Consider the following 18,474-nt stretch of genomic DNA (forward strand, 5'->3'; position numbering starts at 1 on the left):
TCAGAAAGTTCTAATAAAGAGATCTTTTTCAAATTTCATATGTAGGTTCCCCTAGGACCCTTGTTGTGCATATTGCATTTTGGGACCGATCGGTCAACACGATGGCCGCCAGGCAGCCCTCTTGAATTTTGATAGTTAAAGTATGTTGCCACTATTTCTCAGAAAATACTAACGGGATATTTCTCAAAGTTCATGATTATGTAGGTTCCCCTAGAGCCCTAGTTGTGCATATTGAATTTAGGACTAATCGGGCAACAAGATGGCTGACAGACCGCCATCTTGGATTTTGATACTTGAAGTTTGAAAAGCAGAGAAAAGATCCATTTTTCATTTGTCATACATAGATTACTCTTTGAATCCCTCTGGGATCTCTTGTTTGAGCATGTGAACCAAGATTTGAATGACAGTTGTCGTCTGCTTACCTGGGTCTGCCTTCCTTGTATTTCTTCCTTCACGAAACTTTTGGTAAATATGTTTATGAATCAGTTTTTCAAGAAACGCTGAAATATATTTTTATAATAATTTATTGTCAACAAAATAAAATTAACGATAGATATAAATATTATGTATAACAAAAACAAGAGAACAATGAAAACGAGTCGCCATTACCTACTTTCTATGAATGGTTGCACAGACCTCATCGTGTCGATATCACAAATTGAAGCGTAATGATATTGTAGGCTTTTAGAAACACTTTCTGTGTACGATTGCTGGTCCATATTCTTCGTACTCTTGTTTGGATATCAGCATCTGTTGGAAGTTGGACAGTGACGCCATGATGGATCCCCCTATCCAGATAGAATACTTTCTCTCCGGTGCGGTGACGACTTTTACCTTCATACTTCTTGGTACCAAAGCTTTCATCTGTTTGTTCATTCGCTCAGCGATATCTTTCAATAAGAAAATAGTTTTTTGTATTGCATGAATAAACGATCGAGGAGTAAAAGGAACTTTAGCAGTATTTCCATGTAGTGATTATTTTCACGTCACCTTTATCATACTATACAATGGTCATGTCTTTAATTTCTTCATTCGGGCCATGATACCGCTCAATGGAATAATTATGTTTGAAAATAAAACAATGGTTCATGGAAATGTCCGCAGGATGCAATGGCATGATCTTAAATTTTAATTGATATATTCTAAAGGTTGGCAAGTATGAATAAGAATGATATTACATCACAGTCAATCCTTAAATATGCCATTCGAGTATGCCGTTAAGTAGAATAACCGAAATAACCACAAGGTTAAAATGAAAACCATCCTATGATGGATGCTTTTTATAATGTGTGACAAAAACTTACTGTATAATGGTTTACATCTAATGCAAAACCGTATTGTTTGCTGGTTTTCATGGAATGTATTAAACGTTTTGTATGTTTGTTTACATCTTGTGTAAAACATCGTATATTGGTTTGTATTATTAAGTGTAAAGCCACTCACCTGGAAACAAAGTCGAGCCACCAGATAGGTAAAAATTATGGTACAAGCTACGTCGGATGTCAAGTTCACAGGACGTTACTGAATCATGGACAAGTTCGTGGATTCCTGCGGACTTTGATCCTGTAATGGTGCATGCTATTTAATATCCATCTATAGATACCTACCCAAAAAACTTTTCAACGCAATGGCAATCCTTTAACTCTGCACCAAATACGAAAAAGAAACTTTTTCTTTTTAAATTCTTGATTTCCTTCTGCCTCATTTTAACGAAATTACTTTAATAAAATAGTACCAAACACAGAAGGAAATTATTTTGAAAAAAGACACCTAAAAGTTTTGAAATAATAACCTATTAGTGATGGTCTAAATAATGCTTCTGGACATCTGAATCTCTCGTTGCCAATGGTGACAGTTTGTCCATCAGGAAGTTCATAACTTCGCTCAATTGTTGACGAGTGTGCTGAAGCCTCCATCTCCGATTCAAAGTCGAGCGCCACATAACTCAGCTTCTCTTTTATCTCTCTAACAACTTCTAGTTCAGCTGTGACATAATCAGCCAAATATTATATAGGAAATATTTCTTATTCATGTTTACCAATCCATGGACATAAAAATAAGCAATAGTCAAAACAGTTTTTAAAATTAAAACATAGTTTTAATGAAACTGCATTTACACAGACACTATTTCATGTGTAAAAATTATGCGCATGATAGAAAAATACAACAACAGAAAATAGAATAAAAGAAAGAACGAGATATGAAAACGAAATCTACAACCTGATGTAGTGAAGCTGTATCCCCTATCGAGGAGGATCCTCTGGAGGTAGGCTGTGAGGTCATGACCTGCCAGGTCCACACGTCTGATGGCGTGAGGGATCATGTGACCTAACAAGGCGGGTATCACATGGGTAACACCATCCCCAACATTCAGTATGACTCCCGTGGTAATCCCGGAGGACATGAGAGACAAAACAGCCTTTATAGCTACGTAGTAGGCGGATACGTTGAAGGTCTCAAACATAACCTGTAAAACCCATCATCAACGTATCATTAGACGAGTCATCATTATATATACATGTCCGTATAATCTTCTAGATGTATGGTCAATCTGTTTACAAAGACCACCCAATGGGCCAAGAAAATATTTTCATATAGCCAGGTGGCCGTTATACGCATTGTAAATGTTACTGAAATTGACTATGGGGACAATGAGAAAGTTGTTTTACTAATCAGATGGTAGTTATACACAGGTGGTCGCTAAGTGAGGTATGACTATGATTAACACAGAAATTTATCGTTATTCATAGGACAAATTGCACAGGCTCTGATTTCTGGAAACAAAAGTGCAGACTTAAGGTTTTTCCCCTGATGTAACCTATATGAAAACTTTATACTCAAGTCAGTTTACGACTAAGTTTGTTTCGAGAAATCGGGGCCAGGTCTAGTAGAAGAAATTATGATCTAATTATGACTTCAAAAATAAAAACAGACGATTGTCATTGTCCTGTACTGTACAATTGTAATCTGTCTTTACTAGAGCACAACTCTGTATATGTAGACCACCTGCTTAATAAGACCACTTTCTCAGAGTCCTTAACACCAAATGAACACAATATGGCCAGTATATATAGACAATGACCTTTATAGTGTCGAGATTTACCTGTATCATCATTTCTCTGTTAGCCTTAGGATTAAGTGGTGCCTCTGTCAACATGACCGGATGTTCCTCGGGAGCCACACGGAGCTCGTTATAGAATGTGTGGTGCCAGATCTTCTCCATGTCGTCCCAGTTGGTGACGATACCGTGTTCTATTGGGTATCTCAGAGAGAGAATTCCTCGTTTGTTCTGAGCCTCGTCTCCAATATAACAATCTCTATCGCCCAGTCCTGGCATAGTTATCTATAAAGCACAATAATTGTAATATTTTAGTTGCTCTCTTGGTCTTTCTATTGTCATAAATGTTTCTGTAATATTATTGATATAGAAATTTAAGAATTGACATATATATTTTAAAGAAATACTCACCTCATATGGTCGTCCCGTAATGGTGGGAAAGAGTACTCGAGGAGCATCATCTCCTGCGAATCCCGCCTTGCACATGCCACTTCCATTGTCAATGACAACTGATGGTATTTCATCCTCAAAATCAGACATTTTCCTTCTTCAGTGTGTTTCCTATGCTATTCTTTACGACCTGTAAAGGGGAACAGAGATGAAAATAATAAAATATTAAGAAGATTTACAGAACAATTGAACAAAGTAACGGTGGAAACGAATACACTTGTGGCATCATCTTTTGAAAATCCCGCCTGAAACACTCCACCCCGTTGTCACTGATCTCGAGGACTGATGTTGGGTGTCTCCACTTATGTTCGATCAAAGTCTATGGTTAAAAATGATAATTTTGAGTTGATGATTATCCAGAATAGGGATAATTCTGTCGAGAAAAAAATTATTATATTACCTTCCCAGCTCCAGTATTTATATGTGTCGGGTAAGTGTGCCATATATGACTGTAAATCTGCTCCCATGTCTGTATAACCGGTGTACAAGATCCATTCACTTGCTCATGTCGTTCGTGGCGTAAACATGATGACCCGGCGACTTCATCTTACTTCCAGTCAGTGATAACTGTACCTTTTCACAAGGTATCGCTTAACTTAATACATATATTACCTTCATGGCGAATTATGACATCGTTTACAATATAAATAGCGGATCAGAGCTTCATATATGTATCACGACAGAACATGTAGTATATACGGGTCGATGCTCTAAAAATAGATAAACTTTAAAACCCATATATTGACCTTATATGGCGATAAGTACGGTACGCTATAAATAATACACGAAACGATGATAATGAACGAAAAATCGTTTGGAAATTGATTACCATTCTATTCTGTTCTTCAAATATGATGCATGAACATCACAATTCGATATAGTTTTCACAGTTGTTTTTGTTACAAGGATCTAGTGTTGGCCCACGGAAGACTAAATGGGCCACACAAAATGAAGGGCGTATCACAACCCACTTTGAGATTATATTAAGTTACGTACTTAAAGAAAGTGCATGAAATCCAGGATAAGTATTTTTTTAGGCATTTTCGGCTTATTTCAAAGTGTGGTGAATTGCACATTAAACACCTGTAGGATTTTTGTTTAAAATGCAATACTTTTTTAAGTGTTTGTAACCAAGAACTGGATAATTGCTCACGCAAATGTTCTACCCTACTACATTAAAATTGCTATTCCTGAATAATATTTTACAGTAACTACATAGCTAGTGTTTGGATAAAAACCACCTTGTATCCAACACAACCATACCGTAGCTAATGTTTACAGTAAATATGTAAGCGTATCTTTAGTGAAGCAGTATGCACTTTAAGTGATGACATATATTTAAACTTTGAAATGAGTGGTTAGGTATTGTCGGTTATGTTTGTATTGTCATGTTACAATGAAAATCAACAAAATGTAAGCGATTGAAAAAAAGAAAGATTTTCTTAATTTATGTTCCAAAAATAATTAAATTTCCGTAAATGAAATACTTGTGACCATCTATCAAAAACACCGTGAATGAATAACATGTGAGGCATTCGGTGTTATTAATACAATTTTTTATCGAAATAGTATCATCGTTTTTGAAGACAACTACCACTACCACAATTCTCCTCATCCTCACATGAATAAATAAATGCTTTGGAGACCACATAAGATTGAAAACTAAAATAAAACATCTCTCAATATATCTTTTCATGTAACAGTTTATTGTCAACAAAATAAAACAAAATAACTAAATAAAACGATTTCATGTTTAGGAAGTAAGTAACAATTCCTTATCAGAATTGGAAATTATCATTATGGAAATGAAATATCTTATGGCATATCATACAAACAGTATAAAATATTAGTCAGCAATAAAGCAAAACAACTGATATTTTTACAAAACATTATAACAATTCAATATGTAATAGAGTAAAAAAAAAACATAGTTGCAAATGAAAAAATGCTTGCAATAGATAATGGCAGTGTTTACATGTAGATTGAGATTGTAACACCAAGAACCATTTGTTTATTTATAGAACATGTCTGTCTAATTCTTCTTCACAACCAACTTAGAAACACTTCCTGTGGACAATTCCAGGTCCACATTCGTCGTACTCCTGTTTCGATACCCACATCTGTTGGAATGTGGACAGAGACCCCAGGATAGATCCACCGATCCACACGGAATACTTCCTCTCCGGAGGGGCGATGACCTTGACCTTCATGCTGTCAGGAATTATAGCATCCATTTCTTTCTTGAATCGATCAGCAATGCCTTTTAACAAAATTCGAAATCTTCTGTTACATGCAATTAACAAAAACACTTATTATGTATAAAATGATTACAAATATCGCATTTATTTTCATATATTTCAGTTAAAAATGTATCTTTGGTCCATAAACCAGTCGTGATATTTATGAATTTTAATAAAAAATGGAGAACGTAAACATTTTGGTTGGGAGCAGGTGTTGTTAGCGATTTCAGTTATGTAGACAATGCCAATAACTTTCCTGATAATACCATAGCATTAAGGTTTTTTTTAATATGATGTTATTAGCTCACCAGGAAACATAGTAGAACCCCCAGACAGGACCAGATTGCTGTACATGTCACGTCGGATGTCAATATCACACGCCATTACAGAGTTGTGAACAAGTTCGTGGATTCCTGCTGACTCCATTCCTGTAATGTGAATTTAGAGGTAAGTGATCTATGTTTTGGTTTTTAACTTATCTTCTCATCGTGATTCATTCTATTGCTTCGATATGAGGACAAATTGGAGGAATAACGGTAAAATTTATTGTTACATCCATTTAAAGCGAAAAAAAATAAAATAAAATTATCGTACTAATATGTATTTAAATTGTTTTCAAAGGGCTCGGTAGGTAACAATTCAATATTATTCTAAAACATCATTAAGGTAAAGTACATTAATTGATTAATTGTAAATGAAAAAATACATTTTTTAAAATACATACCTATGAATGAAGGTTGGAACAACGCTTCTGGACACCGGAATCTCTCGTTGCCAACGGTAATGACTTGCCCATCAGGAAGTTCATAACTTCGCTCTAGACTTGAAGATTTTGCAGAAGCATCCATCTCTGCTTCAAAGTCAGGCGCCACGTAAGTCATCTTCTCTTTTATATCTCGAACAACTTCTAGTTCAGCTGGAAGTAAAAGGATAAGCCAATAACAACACTGTTGATATTTGGATTGGCGTTGCCGTTTGTAACATCGCTTCTGATTGGCTAATACAACGGTGTAATGATTTATTGAAAAAAGAAACCCTCAATACATCTGATTGATTGTGTATATTGAGTTACATGGATCAACTTGAAATGTTCGAGGTTAAATTAAAATAAAAAAGTAAAATATTCCTTAAGTATTACTAGTAAAGAACATTAAAACATAAAATGTATTTTTGTCAAATAAACTTTAACTTAAACTTTTAGTTTAAATACCTGATGTTGTAAAGTTGTATCCTCTCTCGTGAAGGATTCTCTGGAGGTAGGCTGTGAGGTCACGACCTGCCAGGTCCACACGTTTGATGGCGTGAGGGAGGGCGTAACCCTCGTAGATAGGTACCACGTGGGACACACCGTCCCCGGCATCGAAGACGATCCCCGTGGTACGTCCAGAAGAATAGAGGGACAGAACGGCTTGTATCGATACGTAAAAAGCTGGTGTATTAAATGTCTCGAACATAATCTGTAATAAAAAAGAAAGATTATCTTTAAGTTTTCTGACAGTAATATCAATCTTGGAATATTTAAAGATTGTTCGTTTGACATAATATGACAAGAGAAAACATGATTAATGAAACAAACTCTTTATTTTAAAAGTATCATTAAGTAAATATTTTCAAAATTCACAAATGTTTTAATAATTTTACAATAAGAATTTAATATCAGAGAAAATAAATAATTGAAATACCTGTATCATCTTTTCTCTGTTGGCCTTAGGATTAAGTGGTGCCTCTGTCAACATGACCGGATGTTCCTCGGGAGCCACACGGAGCTCGTTATAGAATGTGTGGTGCCAGATCTTCTCCATGTCGTCCCAGTTGGTGACGATACCATGTTCTAGGGGGTACCTCAGAGAGAGAATTCCTCGTTTATTCTGAGCCTCGTCTCCAATATAACAATCTTTATCGCCCATTCCTGGCATGATCATCTATAAATGATAACGCAAAGTTATGAATTTTTTGTGTGTAATTTTTTCCCCTAAGGCATTTTATGATACATGATCTATACTCTAGCATTACATCCACACACACTTTTATACTAAAATTGTTATTTTCATCCTCTCCCCACATTATTGAAGTGATTGAAGCATATTAATAGACATGTATATTTCAGTCTTTTGTAATAAGTGTTCTGGTTATGGTTTTAACGTTATACATGCTAGACCCTTCTACAGATGAGTTACAGTAATATTTACCTCGTATTGTGGTCGTCCCGTAATGGCGGGAAAGACTGCACGTGGGGCATCATCTCCTGCGAATCCCGCCTTACACATGCCACTTCCGTTGTCAATGACAACTGGTTGGATTTCATCCTCAAAAATAGACATTTTCTCTTTCTGAAGTGTGTTGTCCTACTGTATTTGATAAGATCTGCAGAGAAAAAAGAAACCGTAAAAATTATTATACTGTATTAAGATGGTTTTCAATAAGATCGAAATGAGCAATATAAGAATGGACATTATAATTACGATTAATATGGATGTTAGCTTTTGGTACTTTGGTTGCCTCTTCAGGTCCTCTTGTGCGTCTCGGTTATGGAAGTTCTGTCTGTCTGTAAATTTTCGTGTCTTATATAGTATCTCACCCTCTGTTTCATACAGCTGTGACACATTCATATTCTGTCGATTTCCCATATTAGGTACTGACAGTGCTATGAGAACGCAGCATGGCCTTAATATCATCGACAGAAATAAACTAGAGCACGGACATCCATTTAGGGAAAAGTTACTAGACTATCTACAGCACACCTTCCATATAAGGCATTGCCTACTATAATCCATTCCATAATAGGAAAACGACTACTACTGCCGTTGTGTATACACCTGTGAAATTTAAAACAGGTTGATGGTCTAAAAATAGACATTATAGATATGTACATAATGATTATCGTTGTTGGCTTGTATGTACAGGTAGTAAGTAGTAATTCGTGTACTGCTTACAAAAATCGTTAAAGATTTTGTTTTGGATTTAAGCATAGATTTATTAATATCATTACGGCATCGTGAAGATGGGACGCAAGACAACGTCACAAGCTATGATAGAAACAAAACACCGTTATAGTCGGGCATAACTCGTGTTGATAATGGATGAGATACGTCTAGATTTGTAAATTACCCTTAAATCAACCACATAAATCAGCTATGAGAGAAAATGTCCGACTATGAGGAGGCCGCCCCACCTGTTGTCATTGATAGTGATAGTGACAGATGTAAAGCTGGGTCTGCTGGAGAGAATGCTCCTCGTACCGTATTCCCAACTGTTGTTGGACGAAACCAGCAAACCTGTTGTGTCGGAGACGATGCTCAGAACAAACACGATCTATTGCCTCTAATGTATCCTGTAGAACATGGCTTCATCACCAACTGGGACGACATGCAGAAGATCTGGCATTACACCTTCTACAACGAGCTCCGTGTGGCTCCCGAGGAACACCCGGCCATGTTGGCAGAAGCACCACTTAATTCTAAGTTTAACCGCGAAAAGATTATGCAGGTATGTATAATATTATAAGTATATTTTAACCACTTTGAAATATTTTATACTTTCAATCTGTATCTTTCCGACAAATAAATTGTATTACAAAATTATAAATATGTAAAATTAGCGTCTATGTATTAATCGTACTTTGATTTTATTAATTATGAATTCACAGATTATAGTATCCTGGACGTACTACAGGGGTCGTCTTTGATGCCGGGGACGATGTGTCTTACGTGGTACCTATCTACGATGGTTACGCCCCCCCTCATCCTATCAAACTTGAAGACCTCACAGGTCGTGACCTCACAGCCTACCTCCAGAAGAGAGGATACAACTTTCCATCACTAGGTAGACCCCAATCGGCTTTTGTAGACGTTTATATATCAAATGTATCAAAAAGGCAATTGTATGGAATTGTTATCATCATAGTTAAAAGCCCATGATTTTTTTTCTATGGATTATTTTTTTTTTTTTTTTTTTTTTTTTTTTTTTTTACTTTTTGAATCAATAAGAAGTATGGTTGTTGTGATAAAGGAAAATTGAGGAAAACTCCTGACATTTTTGCCGTTACTGGAATTGAGTCAGCAGGAATCCATGAATTTGTCCACAACTCTGTAATGGCGTGTGATGCCGACATTCCATCTAACATGTGCAGCAATGTTGTCCTGTCTGGTCATGTGCAGCAATGTTGTCCTGTCTGGTGGTTGTACATTCAAGCAGACGAAATATTTACTTTAAGTCAATTGAATAAAAGAACGGTTGAATTCATATCGGTCTTAACTTATCGCCAAATATCCGTTTAGGAGACCTAGATCTAGTCAAACCCCGAGAACATCTATAATATATAACTCATTATGCCAACTGATATTTCTATTAACATGGCGACACTAAAACAAATACAATGAGATGAAATAATTCTTTGTAAAGCTATCAAATATCCTAAAACTATTCGCAAAAGTGAACATTTAATCAGATTGGATTTATTTACTTAACTTGTTTTGTATCGAAATTAACGAAAATTGTCTTTTGCATATTGTTAACAGGAATAGCTGAATGGATGTTGAAGGAACTGGTGACTTTAGTACCAGACAGCAGGGAGGTTGGAATGAATGTCCCCGGGGGGAGGAAATACTCAGTGTAGATCGGCGGATCTGTTCTGGGATCCCTGTCCACATTCCAACAGATGTCAATCTCCCATTAAGAATAAGAGGAGAAAGGACTGAGAATTGTTCATATGAAATGTTTTTAAAACAAAATCCATCCGATAAATACCAAATGAATATTATCAAATGAATAATTGCTGATTTCTTTTGTTTTACAATAATTGTGTAATAAGGTTTGATTTATTTTGTCTTTAAAATTTATTTGTTTCGTGTAAATAGCTCAAGAATAGTTCATTTGTTAAATATACTAAATAGGCGATATTTTTGTCTTTTGTAATGAACGTTGTATTTATTGATTATTATACAATCTTATTTGTTGGTAATAAACTATTTTTTAAAACGTTGTCTTAACTGTATGCTTAAATAATTCATTTGTTTGTTTTAATATTTCCATTATCGAGGAATTAAATGTTTTGACAAGTGAAGTAATGTTATCTGTCAGGGCAAATTATGTATGTGTTCTGTTTGCGACCACAAACAATAGGCTAGTACATGTTGTTCACATTTATTTGAAAAGAGATAAAACGAAAATATTTCTTGTTCTATTAATAATGTAGCTATACGATAAATATACGAGCATTTGTTTTAGTACTAGAGTACACGCGTACTTGAATGAACCTGTTAGTTATGGTGAATGGTATGATTAAGCTTACTGTGTGGCAAAAATGTTGGTTGATTCATTCTGTTGCGTTCTCTGGTGCTCTAAAAGTATTTCATGTATAATGCAATTCCATCAGTGTATAACGGACATATTTCGTTGATTTTGTATTCATGGTTTACATTATAACATAAATAATCGTAGTTCTACAGAAATATAGTTCGACAGAAATGTTCGTAGTTCGACAGAAATGTTCGTAGTTCTACAGAAAATATTCGAAATTATATAGTTCGACAGAAATATTCTAGTTCTACAGAGATATTTGTAGTTCTACAGAAAAATTCGTAGTTCTACAGAGATATTTGTAGTTCTACAGAAATATTCGTAGTTCTACAGAAATATTCGTAGTTCTACAGAAATATTCGTAGTTCTACAGAAATATTCGTAGTTCTACAGAGATATTTGTAGTTCTACAGAAATATTCGTAGTTCTACAGAAATATTTGTAGTTCTACAGAAATATTCGTAGTTCTACAGAAATATTTGTAGTTCTACAGAAATATTTGTAGTTCTACAGAAATATTCGTAGTTCTACAGAAATATTTGTAGTTCTACAGAAATATTCGTAGTTCTACAGAAATATTCGTAGTTCTACAGAAATATTAGTAGTTTTACAGAGATATTTGTAGTTCTACAGAGATATCAGTAGTTCTACAAAAATATTCATAGTTCTACAGAAATATTCGTAGTTCTACAGAAATATTCGTAGTTTTACAGAAATATTCGTAGTTTTACAGAGATATTTGTAGTTCTACAGAAATATTTGTATTTCGAAAGAAATATCCATACTTCTACAGAAATATTCGTAGCTCGATAGCAATTATTGTAGTTCTACAAATTATTTATGGTTCTACAGAAACCCCAGAACCACAGGATTTATACTACATATATACTATGAGAATTTTATTTTATGCCGTATGCTGGGAATACGAGATATTGGTGATAATGTCAATCGAAGATACAGGAGTGCCCGAGTGTAAATTGTGTTTTTCTTTCTTATTGATGTCCTTGGTAAGGTTTGTATTTAATATATTTGATCATTAAAATATTTCATTTCATTTCTAGCCCATAAATGGTAATAGTAAGTGTTGAGCAATGCAATAACGAGAATAACATATAAAAATGTTTTAAAAATAAATAAAAAAAAAAATATACACTACACTCATATGATAGCAAAACCATCGAGGTCCGAAGAGAAAAAAAAAATGAAAAATCAAAACGATACCTGTCATGCAGATTTAGTTTCATTTTTGGTAAGGGTTAAAGCTCCAAACAGAATTAGAGTGGTGCGAAAGACATCTCAAGATTAGTAACGTGTTTTACAACAATAGTATTCTGTTACGAATAAAGAAATTGCATGCATGTTTTTTATAATACCATTTAGTTTGGTAAGCATGGAGAAATATACTCTTCTTTCAAAGACCAACCAATGGAAAACAAGACGATTTATTTTCTAATAACAGTTTATTGTCAACAAAAAGTGATACAAAATTAAAATAAATAATCAGTGCATGTAAACAATGACTTTGTAATGAAAATGAAGGACATAACGCATCCCAAACATTCCTTCAGTATAAAACATTTGTCATATAAAATATCAAGAACACATATACACAAATGTACAGTCATACAATGTTTCATATTAAAAATAACAAATTTCAATATAAAACGATCAATTATGAAATTCAATGAATGAACATGAATTTTTTTTCTTACACATGGAAAATATCAATTGATCTGTATTTAAATCCCTCTCTAAAATGTTTGGAGTATAATTGTGATGGCAGTTTCGGGATGGGAATTGTCTCTATTGCACTGAAAATCACTCGCTTATTTTGTTATCCTACACAAATGTCTATAAAGCATCTCTTCACCATTCTGAAACAAAACTGTTTTAAAAACACTTTCTATGCACGATTCCTGGTCCACATTCGTCGTACTCCTGTTTTGATACCCATATCTGTTGGAATGTGGACAGAGACCCAAGGATAGCTCCACCGATCCACACGGAATACTTCCTCTCTGGAGGGGCGATGACCTTGACCTTCATGCTGTCAGGAATTATAGCATCCATTTCTTTCTTGAATCGATCAGCAATGCCTTTTAACAAAATTCGAAATCTTCAGTTACATTCAATTAACAAAAACACTTATGTTATATTATGTATAAAATGATTATAAAAATCGCATTTTCACATATTTCAGTTCAAAAATGTTTCGTGATCGTGATATTTATGAATTTTAAAAAAAATGGAGAACGTAAACATTTAGGTTGGGAGCAGGTGTTGTTAGCGATTTCAGTTATGTAGACAATGCCAAAACTTTCCTGATAATACCATAGCATTAAGTTTTTTTAATATGACGTTATTTAGCTCACCAGGAAACATAGTAGAACCCCCAGACAGGACCAGATTGCTGTACATATCACGTCGGATGTCAATATCACACGCCATTACAGAGTTGTGAACAAGTTCGTGGATTCCTGCCGACTCCATTCCTGTAGTGTGAATTTAGAGGTAAGTGATCTATGTTTTGGTTTTTAACTTGTCTTCTCATGGTGATTCATTCTATTGCTTCGATTTGAGGATAAATTGGAGGAATAACGGTAAAATTTATTGTTATATCTATTTTAAAAAAGCGCTAAAAACAAATCAAATAAAGTTATCGTACTAATATGTATTTACTATTGTTTTCAAAGGGCTTGGTAGGTAACAATTCAATATTATTCTAAACAGCATTAAGGTAAAGTACATTGATTGATTTAATTGTAAATGAAAACTACATTTTAAAAATACATACCTAAGAATGATGGTTGGAATAAGCATTCTGGACACCGGAATCTCTCGTTGCCAACGGTAATGACTTGCCCATCAGGAAGTTCATAACTTCGCTCTAGACTTGAAGATTTGGCTGAAGCATCCATCTCTGCTTCAAAGTCAGGCGCCACGTAAGTCATCTTCTCTTTTATATCTCGAACAACTTCTAGCTCAGCTGGAAGTAAAAGGATAAGCCAATAACAACAATGTTGATATTTGGATTGGCGTTGCCGTTTGTAACATCGCTTCTGATTGGCTAATACAACGGTGTAATGATTTATAAAAAAAAAACCTTCAAACCATCTGAGGGATTGTGTATATTGAGTTACAGGGATCAACTTGAAATGTTCGAGGTTAAATTAAGATATAAAAGTAAAATATTCCGTATTACTAGTAAAGAACATTAAAACATAAAATGTATTTTTGTCAAATAAACTTTAACTTAAACTTTTAGTTTAAATACCTGATGTTGTAAAGTTGTATCCTCTCTCGTGAAGGATCCTCTGGAGGTAGGCTGTGAGGTCACGACCTGCCAGGTCCACACGTTTGATGGCGTGAGGGAGGGCGTAACCCTCGTAGATAGGTACCACGTGGGACACACCGTCCCCGGCATCGAAGACGATCCCCGTGGTACGTCCAGAAGAATAGAGGGACAGAACGGCTTGTATCGATACGTAAAAAGCTGGTGTATTAAATGTCTCGAACATAATCTGTACAAAAGAAAGATTATCTTTTAAGTTTTCAGACAGTAATATCAATCTTGGCATATTTAAAGATTGTTCGTTTGACATAATATGACAAGAGAAAACATGATTAATGAAACAAACTCTTTATTTTAAAAGTATCATTAAGTAAATATTTTCAAAATTCACAAATGTTTTAATAATTTTACAATAAGAATTTAATATCAGAGAAAAAATAAATAATTGAAATACCTGTATCATCTTTTCTCTGTTGGCCTTAGGATTAAGTGGTGCCTCTGTCAACATGACCGGATGTTCCTCGGGAGCCACACGGAGCTCGTTGTATAAGGTGTGGTGCCAGATCTTCTCCATGTCGTCCCAGTTGGTGACGATGCCATGTTCTAGGGGGTACCTCAGAGAGAGAATGCCTCTTTTGTTCTGAGCCTCGTCTCCAATATAACAATCTTTATCGCCCATTCCTGGCATGATCATCTATAAATGATAACGCAAAGTTATGAATTTTTTGTGTGTAATTTTTTCCCCTAAGGCATTTTATGATACATGATCTATACTCTAGCATTACATCTACACACACTTTTATACTAAAATTGTTATTTTCATCCTCTCCCCACATTATTGAAGTGATTGAAGCATATTAATATACATATATACATGTATATTTCAGTCTTTTGTAATACGTGTTCTGGTATGGTTTTAACGTTATACATGAGACCCTTCTACAGATGAGTTACAGTAATATTTACCTCGTATTGTGGTCGTCCCGTAATGGCGGGAAAGACTGCACGTGGGGCATCATCTCCTGCGAATCCCGCCTTACACATGCCACTTCCGTTGTCAATGACAACTGGTTGGATTTCATCCTCAAAAATAGACATTTTCTCTTTCTGAAGTGTATTGTCCTACTGTATTTGATAAGATCTGCAGAGAAAAAAGAAACCGTAAAAAAATATTATACTGTATTAAGATGGTTTTCAATAAGATCGAAATGAGCAATATAAGAATGGACATTATAATTACGATTAATATGGATGTTACCTTTTGGTACTTTGGTTGCCTCTTCAGGTCCTCTTGTGCGTCTTGGTTATGGAAGTTCTGTCTGTCTGTAAATTTTAGTGTCTTATATAGTATCTCACCCTCTGTTTCATACAGCTGTGACACATTCATATTCTGTCGATTTCCCATATTAGGTACTGACAGTGTTTATGAAAACGCAGCATGGCCTTAATATCATCGACAGAAATAAACTAGAGCACGGACATCCATTAAGGGAAAGTTACTAGACTATCTACAGCACACCTTCCATATAAGGCATTGCCTACTATAATCCTCTCCATAATAGGAAAACGACTACTACTGCCGTTGTGTATACACCTGTGAAATTTTTAAACAGGTTGACGGTCTAAAAATAGACATTATATATACGTACATAACGATAATCGTTGTTGGCTTGTATGTACAGGTAGTAAGAAGTAATTCGTGTACTGCTTACAAAAATCGTTAAAGATTTTGTTTTGGATTTAAGCTTAGTTTTATTAATATCATTACGGCATCGTGAAGATGGGACGCAAGACAACGTCACAAGCTATGATAGAAACAAAACACCGTTATAGTCGGGCATAACTCGTGTTGATAATGGATGAGATACGTCTAGATTTGTAAATTACCCTTAAATCAACCACATAAATCAGCTATGAGAGAAAATGTCCGACTATGAGGAGGCCGCCCCACCTGTTGTCATTGATAGTGATAGTGACAGATGTAAAGCTGGGTCTGCTGGAGAGAATGCTCCTCGTACCGTATTCCCAACTGTTGTTGGACGAAACCAGCAAACCTGTTGTGTCGGAGACGATGCTCAGAACAAACACGATCTATTGCCTCTAATGTATCCTGTAGAACATGGCTTCATCACCAACTGGGACGACATGCAGAAGATCTGGCGTTACACCTTCTACAACGAGCTTCGTGTGGCTCCCGAGGAACACCCGGCCATGTTGGCAGAAGCACCACTTAATCCTAAGTTTAACCGCGAAAAGATGATGCAGGTATGTATAATATTATAAGTATATTTTAACCACTTTGAAATATTTTATACTTTCAATCTGTATCTTTCCGACAAATTAATTGTATTAAAAAAATTATAAATATGTAAAATTAGCGTCTATGTATTAATCGTACTTTGATTTTATTAATTATGAATTCACAGATTTATAGTATCCTGGACGTACTACAGGGGTCGTCTTTGATGCCGGGGACGATGTGTCTTACGTGGTACCTATCTACGATGGTTGCGCCCCTCCCTCATCCCATCAAACGTGAAGACCTCACAGGTCGTGACCTCACAGCCTACCTCCAGAAGAGAGGATACAACTTTCCATCACTAGGTAGACCCCAATCGGCTTTCGTAGACGTTTATATATCAAATGTATCAAAAAGGCAATTGTATGGAATTGTTATCATCATAGTTAAAAGCCCATGATTTTTTTTCTATGGATTGTTTTTTTTTTTAACTTTTTGAATCAATAAGAAGTATGGTTGTTGTGATAAAGGAAAATTGAGGAAAACTCCTGACATTTTTGCCGTTACTGGAATTGAGTCGGCAGGAATCCATGAAATTGTCCACAACTCTGTAATGGCGTGTGATGCCGACATTCCATCTAACATGTGCAGCAATGTTGTCCTGTCTGGTGGTTGTACATTCAAGCAGACGAAATATTTACTTTAAGTCAATTGAATAAAAGAACGGTTGAATTCATATCAGTCTTAACTTATCGCCAAATATCCGTTTAGGAGACCTAGATCTAGTCAAACCCCGAGAACATCTATAATATATAACTCATTATGCCAACTGATATTTCTATTAACATGGCGACACTAAAACAAATACAAATATCCTAAAACTATTCGCAAAAATGAACATTTCATCAGATTGGATTTATTTACTTAACTTGTTTTGTATCGAAGTTAACGAAAATTGTCTTTTGCATTATTGTTAACAGGAATAGCTGAGCTGTTGAAGGATGTTGAAGGAACTGGTGACTTTAGTACCACACAGCAGGGAGGTTGGAATGAATGTAACCCAGGAAGGAAATACTCAGTGTAGATCGGCGGGTCTGTTCTGGGATCCCTGCCCACATATCAACAGATGGCAATTTCAAATTAAGAAAATAATAATTAATCATTTCTATTGTTTAACAATAATTGTGTAATAAGGTTTGATTTATTTTGTCATTATAATTTATTTGTTTGGTGTAAATAGCTCAAGCATAATTTATTTATTAAATGTACTAAATAGACGATATTGCTGTCTTTTGTAATGAACGTTATATTTTTTTATTAATATGATTAGAGTAATATTATTATATATTTGATGGTAATAAACTATTTTTAAAACGTTGTCTTAACTGTATGCTTGAATAATTCATTTGTTTGTTTTAATATTTCCATTATCGAGGAATTAAATGTTTATGACAAGTGAAATAATGTTGTCTGTAAGGACAAATTATATATGTGTTCAGTTTTCGACCACAAACAATAGGCTAGTACATGTTGTTCACATTTATTTGAAAATAAATAAAGCGAAAAAATATTTCGTGTTTTATTAATTATGTGGCTATACTATAAAAGTACGAGTAATAAATGTAATTCCTATAGTACTATGGTACACGCTTACTTGAATGAACCTGTTAGTTATGGTGAATGGTATGATTAAGCTTACTGTGTGGCAAAAAAATGTTGGTTGATTTATTCTGTTGCGCTCTCTGGTGCTCAAAAATATTTCATGTATAATACAATTCCCTCAATGTATAACGGACATATTTCGTTGATTTTATGTTCATGGTTTGTATTATAACATAAATAATCGTAATCAGTAGTTCTACAGAGATATCGTAGTTCTACAGAAATATTCGTAGTT

General features: G+C 34.8%; 4 protein-coding genes across 5 annotated transcripts; 2 read left to right on the forward strand and 2 right to left on the reverse strand.

Moving 5' to 3' along the window:
* Window positions 1-506: 506 nt before the first annotated feature.
* LOC138304968 (uncharacterized) lies at window positions 507-8,069 on the reverse strand. Its single transcript, XM_069245386.1, has 12 exons — window positions 7,938-8,069; window positions 7,431-7,670; window positions 6,959-7,205; window positions 6,473-6,664; window positions 6,057-6,176; window positions 5,573-5,768; window positions 3,470-3,608; window positions 3,104-3,343; window positions 2,221-2,467; window positions 1,793-1,984; window positions 1,444-1,563; window positions 507-890 (listed from the first exon to the last, which is right to left on the reverse strand). Exons 1-12 carry the CDS (start codon window positions 8,067-8,069, stop codon window positions 685-687), a joined length of 2,271 nt encoding a protein of 756 aa, XP_069101487.1. The 3' UTR covers window positions 507-684.
* Window positions 8,070-8,463: 394 nt separating this feature from the next.
* On the forward strand, window positions 8,464-10,957 carry LOC138304761 (uncharacterized). Of its 2 annotated transcripts, XR_011205635.1 has the most exons (3): window positions 8,464-9,234; window positions 9,395-9,570; window positions 10,266-10,957. XR_011205635.1 is itself a non-coding variant. In XM_069245019.1 (2 exons), exons 1-2 carry the CDS (start codon window positions 8,893-8,895, stop codon window positions 9,431-9,433), a joined length of 381 nt encoding a protein of 126 aa, XP_069101120.1. In that variant the 5' UTR covers window positions 8,464-8,892; the 3' UTR covers window positions 9,434-9,716. The 2 variants fall into 2 exon arrangements, 1 of the variants encoding a protein (XP_069101120.1); XM_069245019.1 differs by lacking the exon at window positions 10,266-10,957 and having other exon boundaries at window positions 9,395-9,716.
* Window positions 10,958-12,554: 1,597 nt separating this feature from the next.
* Window positions 12,555-15,747, reverse strand: LOC138304758 (actin-6-like). The gene is made up of 7 exons (XM_069245016.1): window positions 15,597-15,747; window positions 15,305-15,479; window positions 14,793-15,032; window positions 14,321-14,567; window positions 13,841-14,032; window positions 13,419-13,538; window positions 12,555-13,142 (listed from the first exon to the last, which is right to left on the reverse strand). The coding sequence occupies exons 2-7, from the start codon at window positions 15,434-15,436 to the stop codon at window positions 12,937-12,939; spliced, it is 1,137 nt and encodes a 378-aa protein (XP_069101117.1). The 5' UTR covers window positions 15,437-15,479; window positions 15,597-15,747; the 3' UTR covers window positions 12,555-12,936.
* A 514-nt stretch (window positions 15,748-16,261) lies between these two features.
* On the forward strand, window positions 16,262-16,621 carry LOC138304969 (uncharacterized). The gene has a single exon (XM_069245387.1). The coding sequence runs from the start codon at window positions 16,262-16,264 to the stop codon at window positions 16,619-16,621; it is 360 nt and encodes a 119-aa protein (XP_069101488.1).
* The last annotated feature ends 1,853 nt before the right edge of the window (window positions 16,622-18,474 follow it).

This window comes from Argopecten irradians, chromosome 12 (genome assembly GCF_041381155.1).
Source record: "Argopecten irradians isolate NY chromosome 12, Ai_NY, whole genome shotgun sequence".
NCBI lineage: Eukaryota > Metazoa > Mollusca > Bivalvia > Pectinida > Pectinidae > Argopecten > Argopecten irradians.

Coding starts and splice junctions, on each gene's coding strand:
- LOC138304761 (XM_069245019.1), top strand. CDS start 8,893: ATGTCCGACTATGAGGAGGCCGCCCCACCTGTTGTCATTGATAGTGAT. Junction 9,235..9,394: donor ACCGCGAAAAGATTATGCAG/GTATGTATAATA, acceptor ATGAATTCACAG/ATTATAGTATCCTGGACGTA.
- LOC138304758 (XM_069245016.1), bottom strand. CDS start 15,436: ATGTCTATTTTTGAGGATGAAATCCAACCAGTTGTCATTGACAACGGA. Junction 14,568..14,792: donor ACAGAGAAAAGATGATACAG/GTATTTCAATTA, acceptor TCTTTTGTACAG/ATTATGTTCGAGACATTTAA. Junction 13,539..13,840: donor ATTCCAACCATCATTCTTAG/GTATGTATTTTT, acceptor TTCACACTACAG/GAATGGAGTCGGCAGGAATC.
- LOC138304968 (XM_069245386.1), bottom strand. CDS start 8,069: ATGTCTATTTTTGAGGATGAAATCCAACCAGTTGTCATTGACAACGGA. Junction 6,665..6,958: donor ATACAACTTTACAACATCAG/GTATTTAAACTA, acceptor TTTTACTTCCAG/CTGAACTAGAAGTTGTTCGA. Junction 3,609..5,572: donor CCTGGAATTGTCCACAGGAA/GTGTTTCTAAGT, acceptor GGAAACACACTG/AAGAAGGAAAATGTCTGATT.
- LOC138304969 (XM_069245387.1), top strand. CDS start 16,262: ATGTCCGACTATGAGGAGGCCGCCCCACCTGTTGTCATTGATAGTGAT.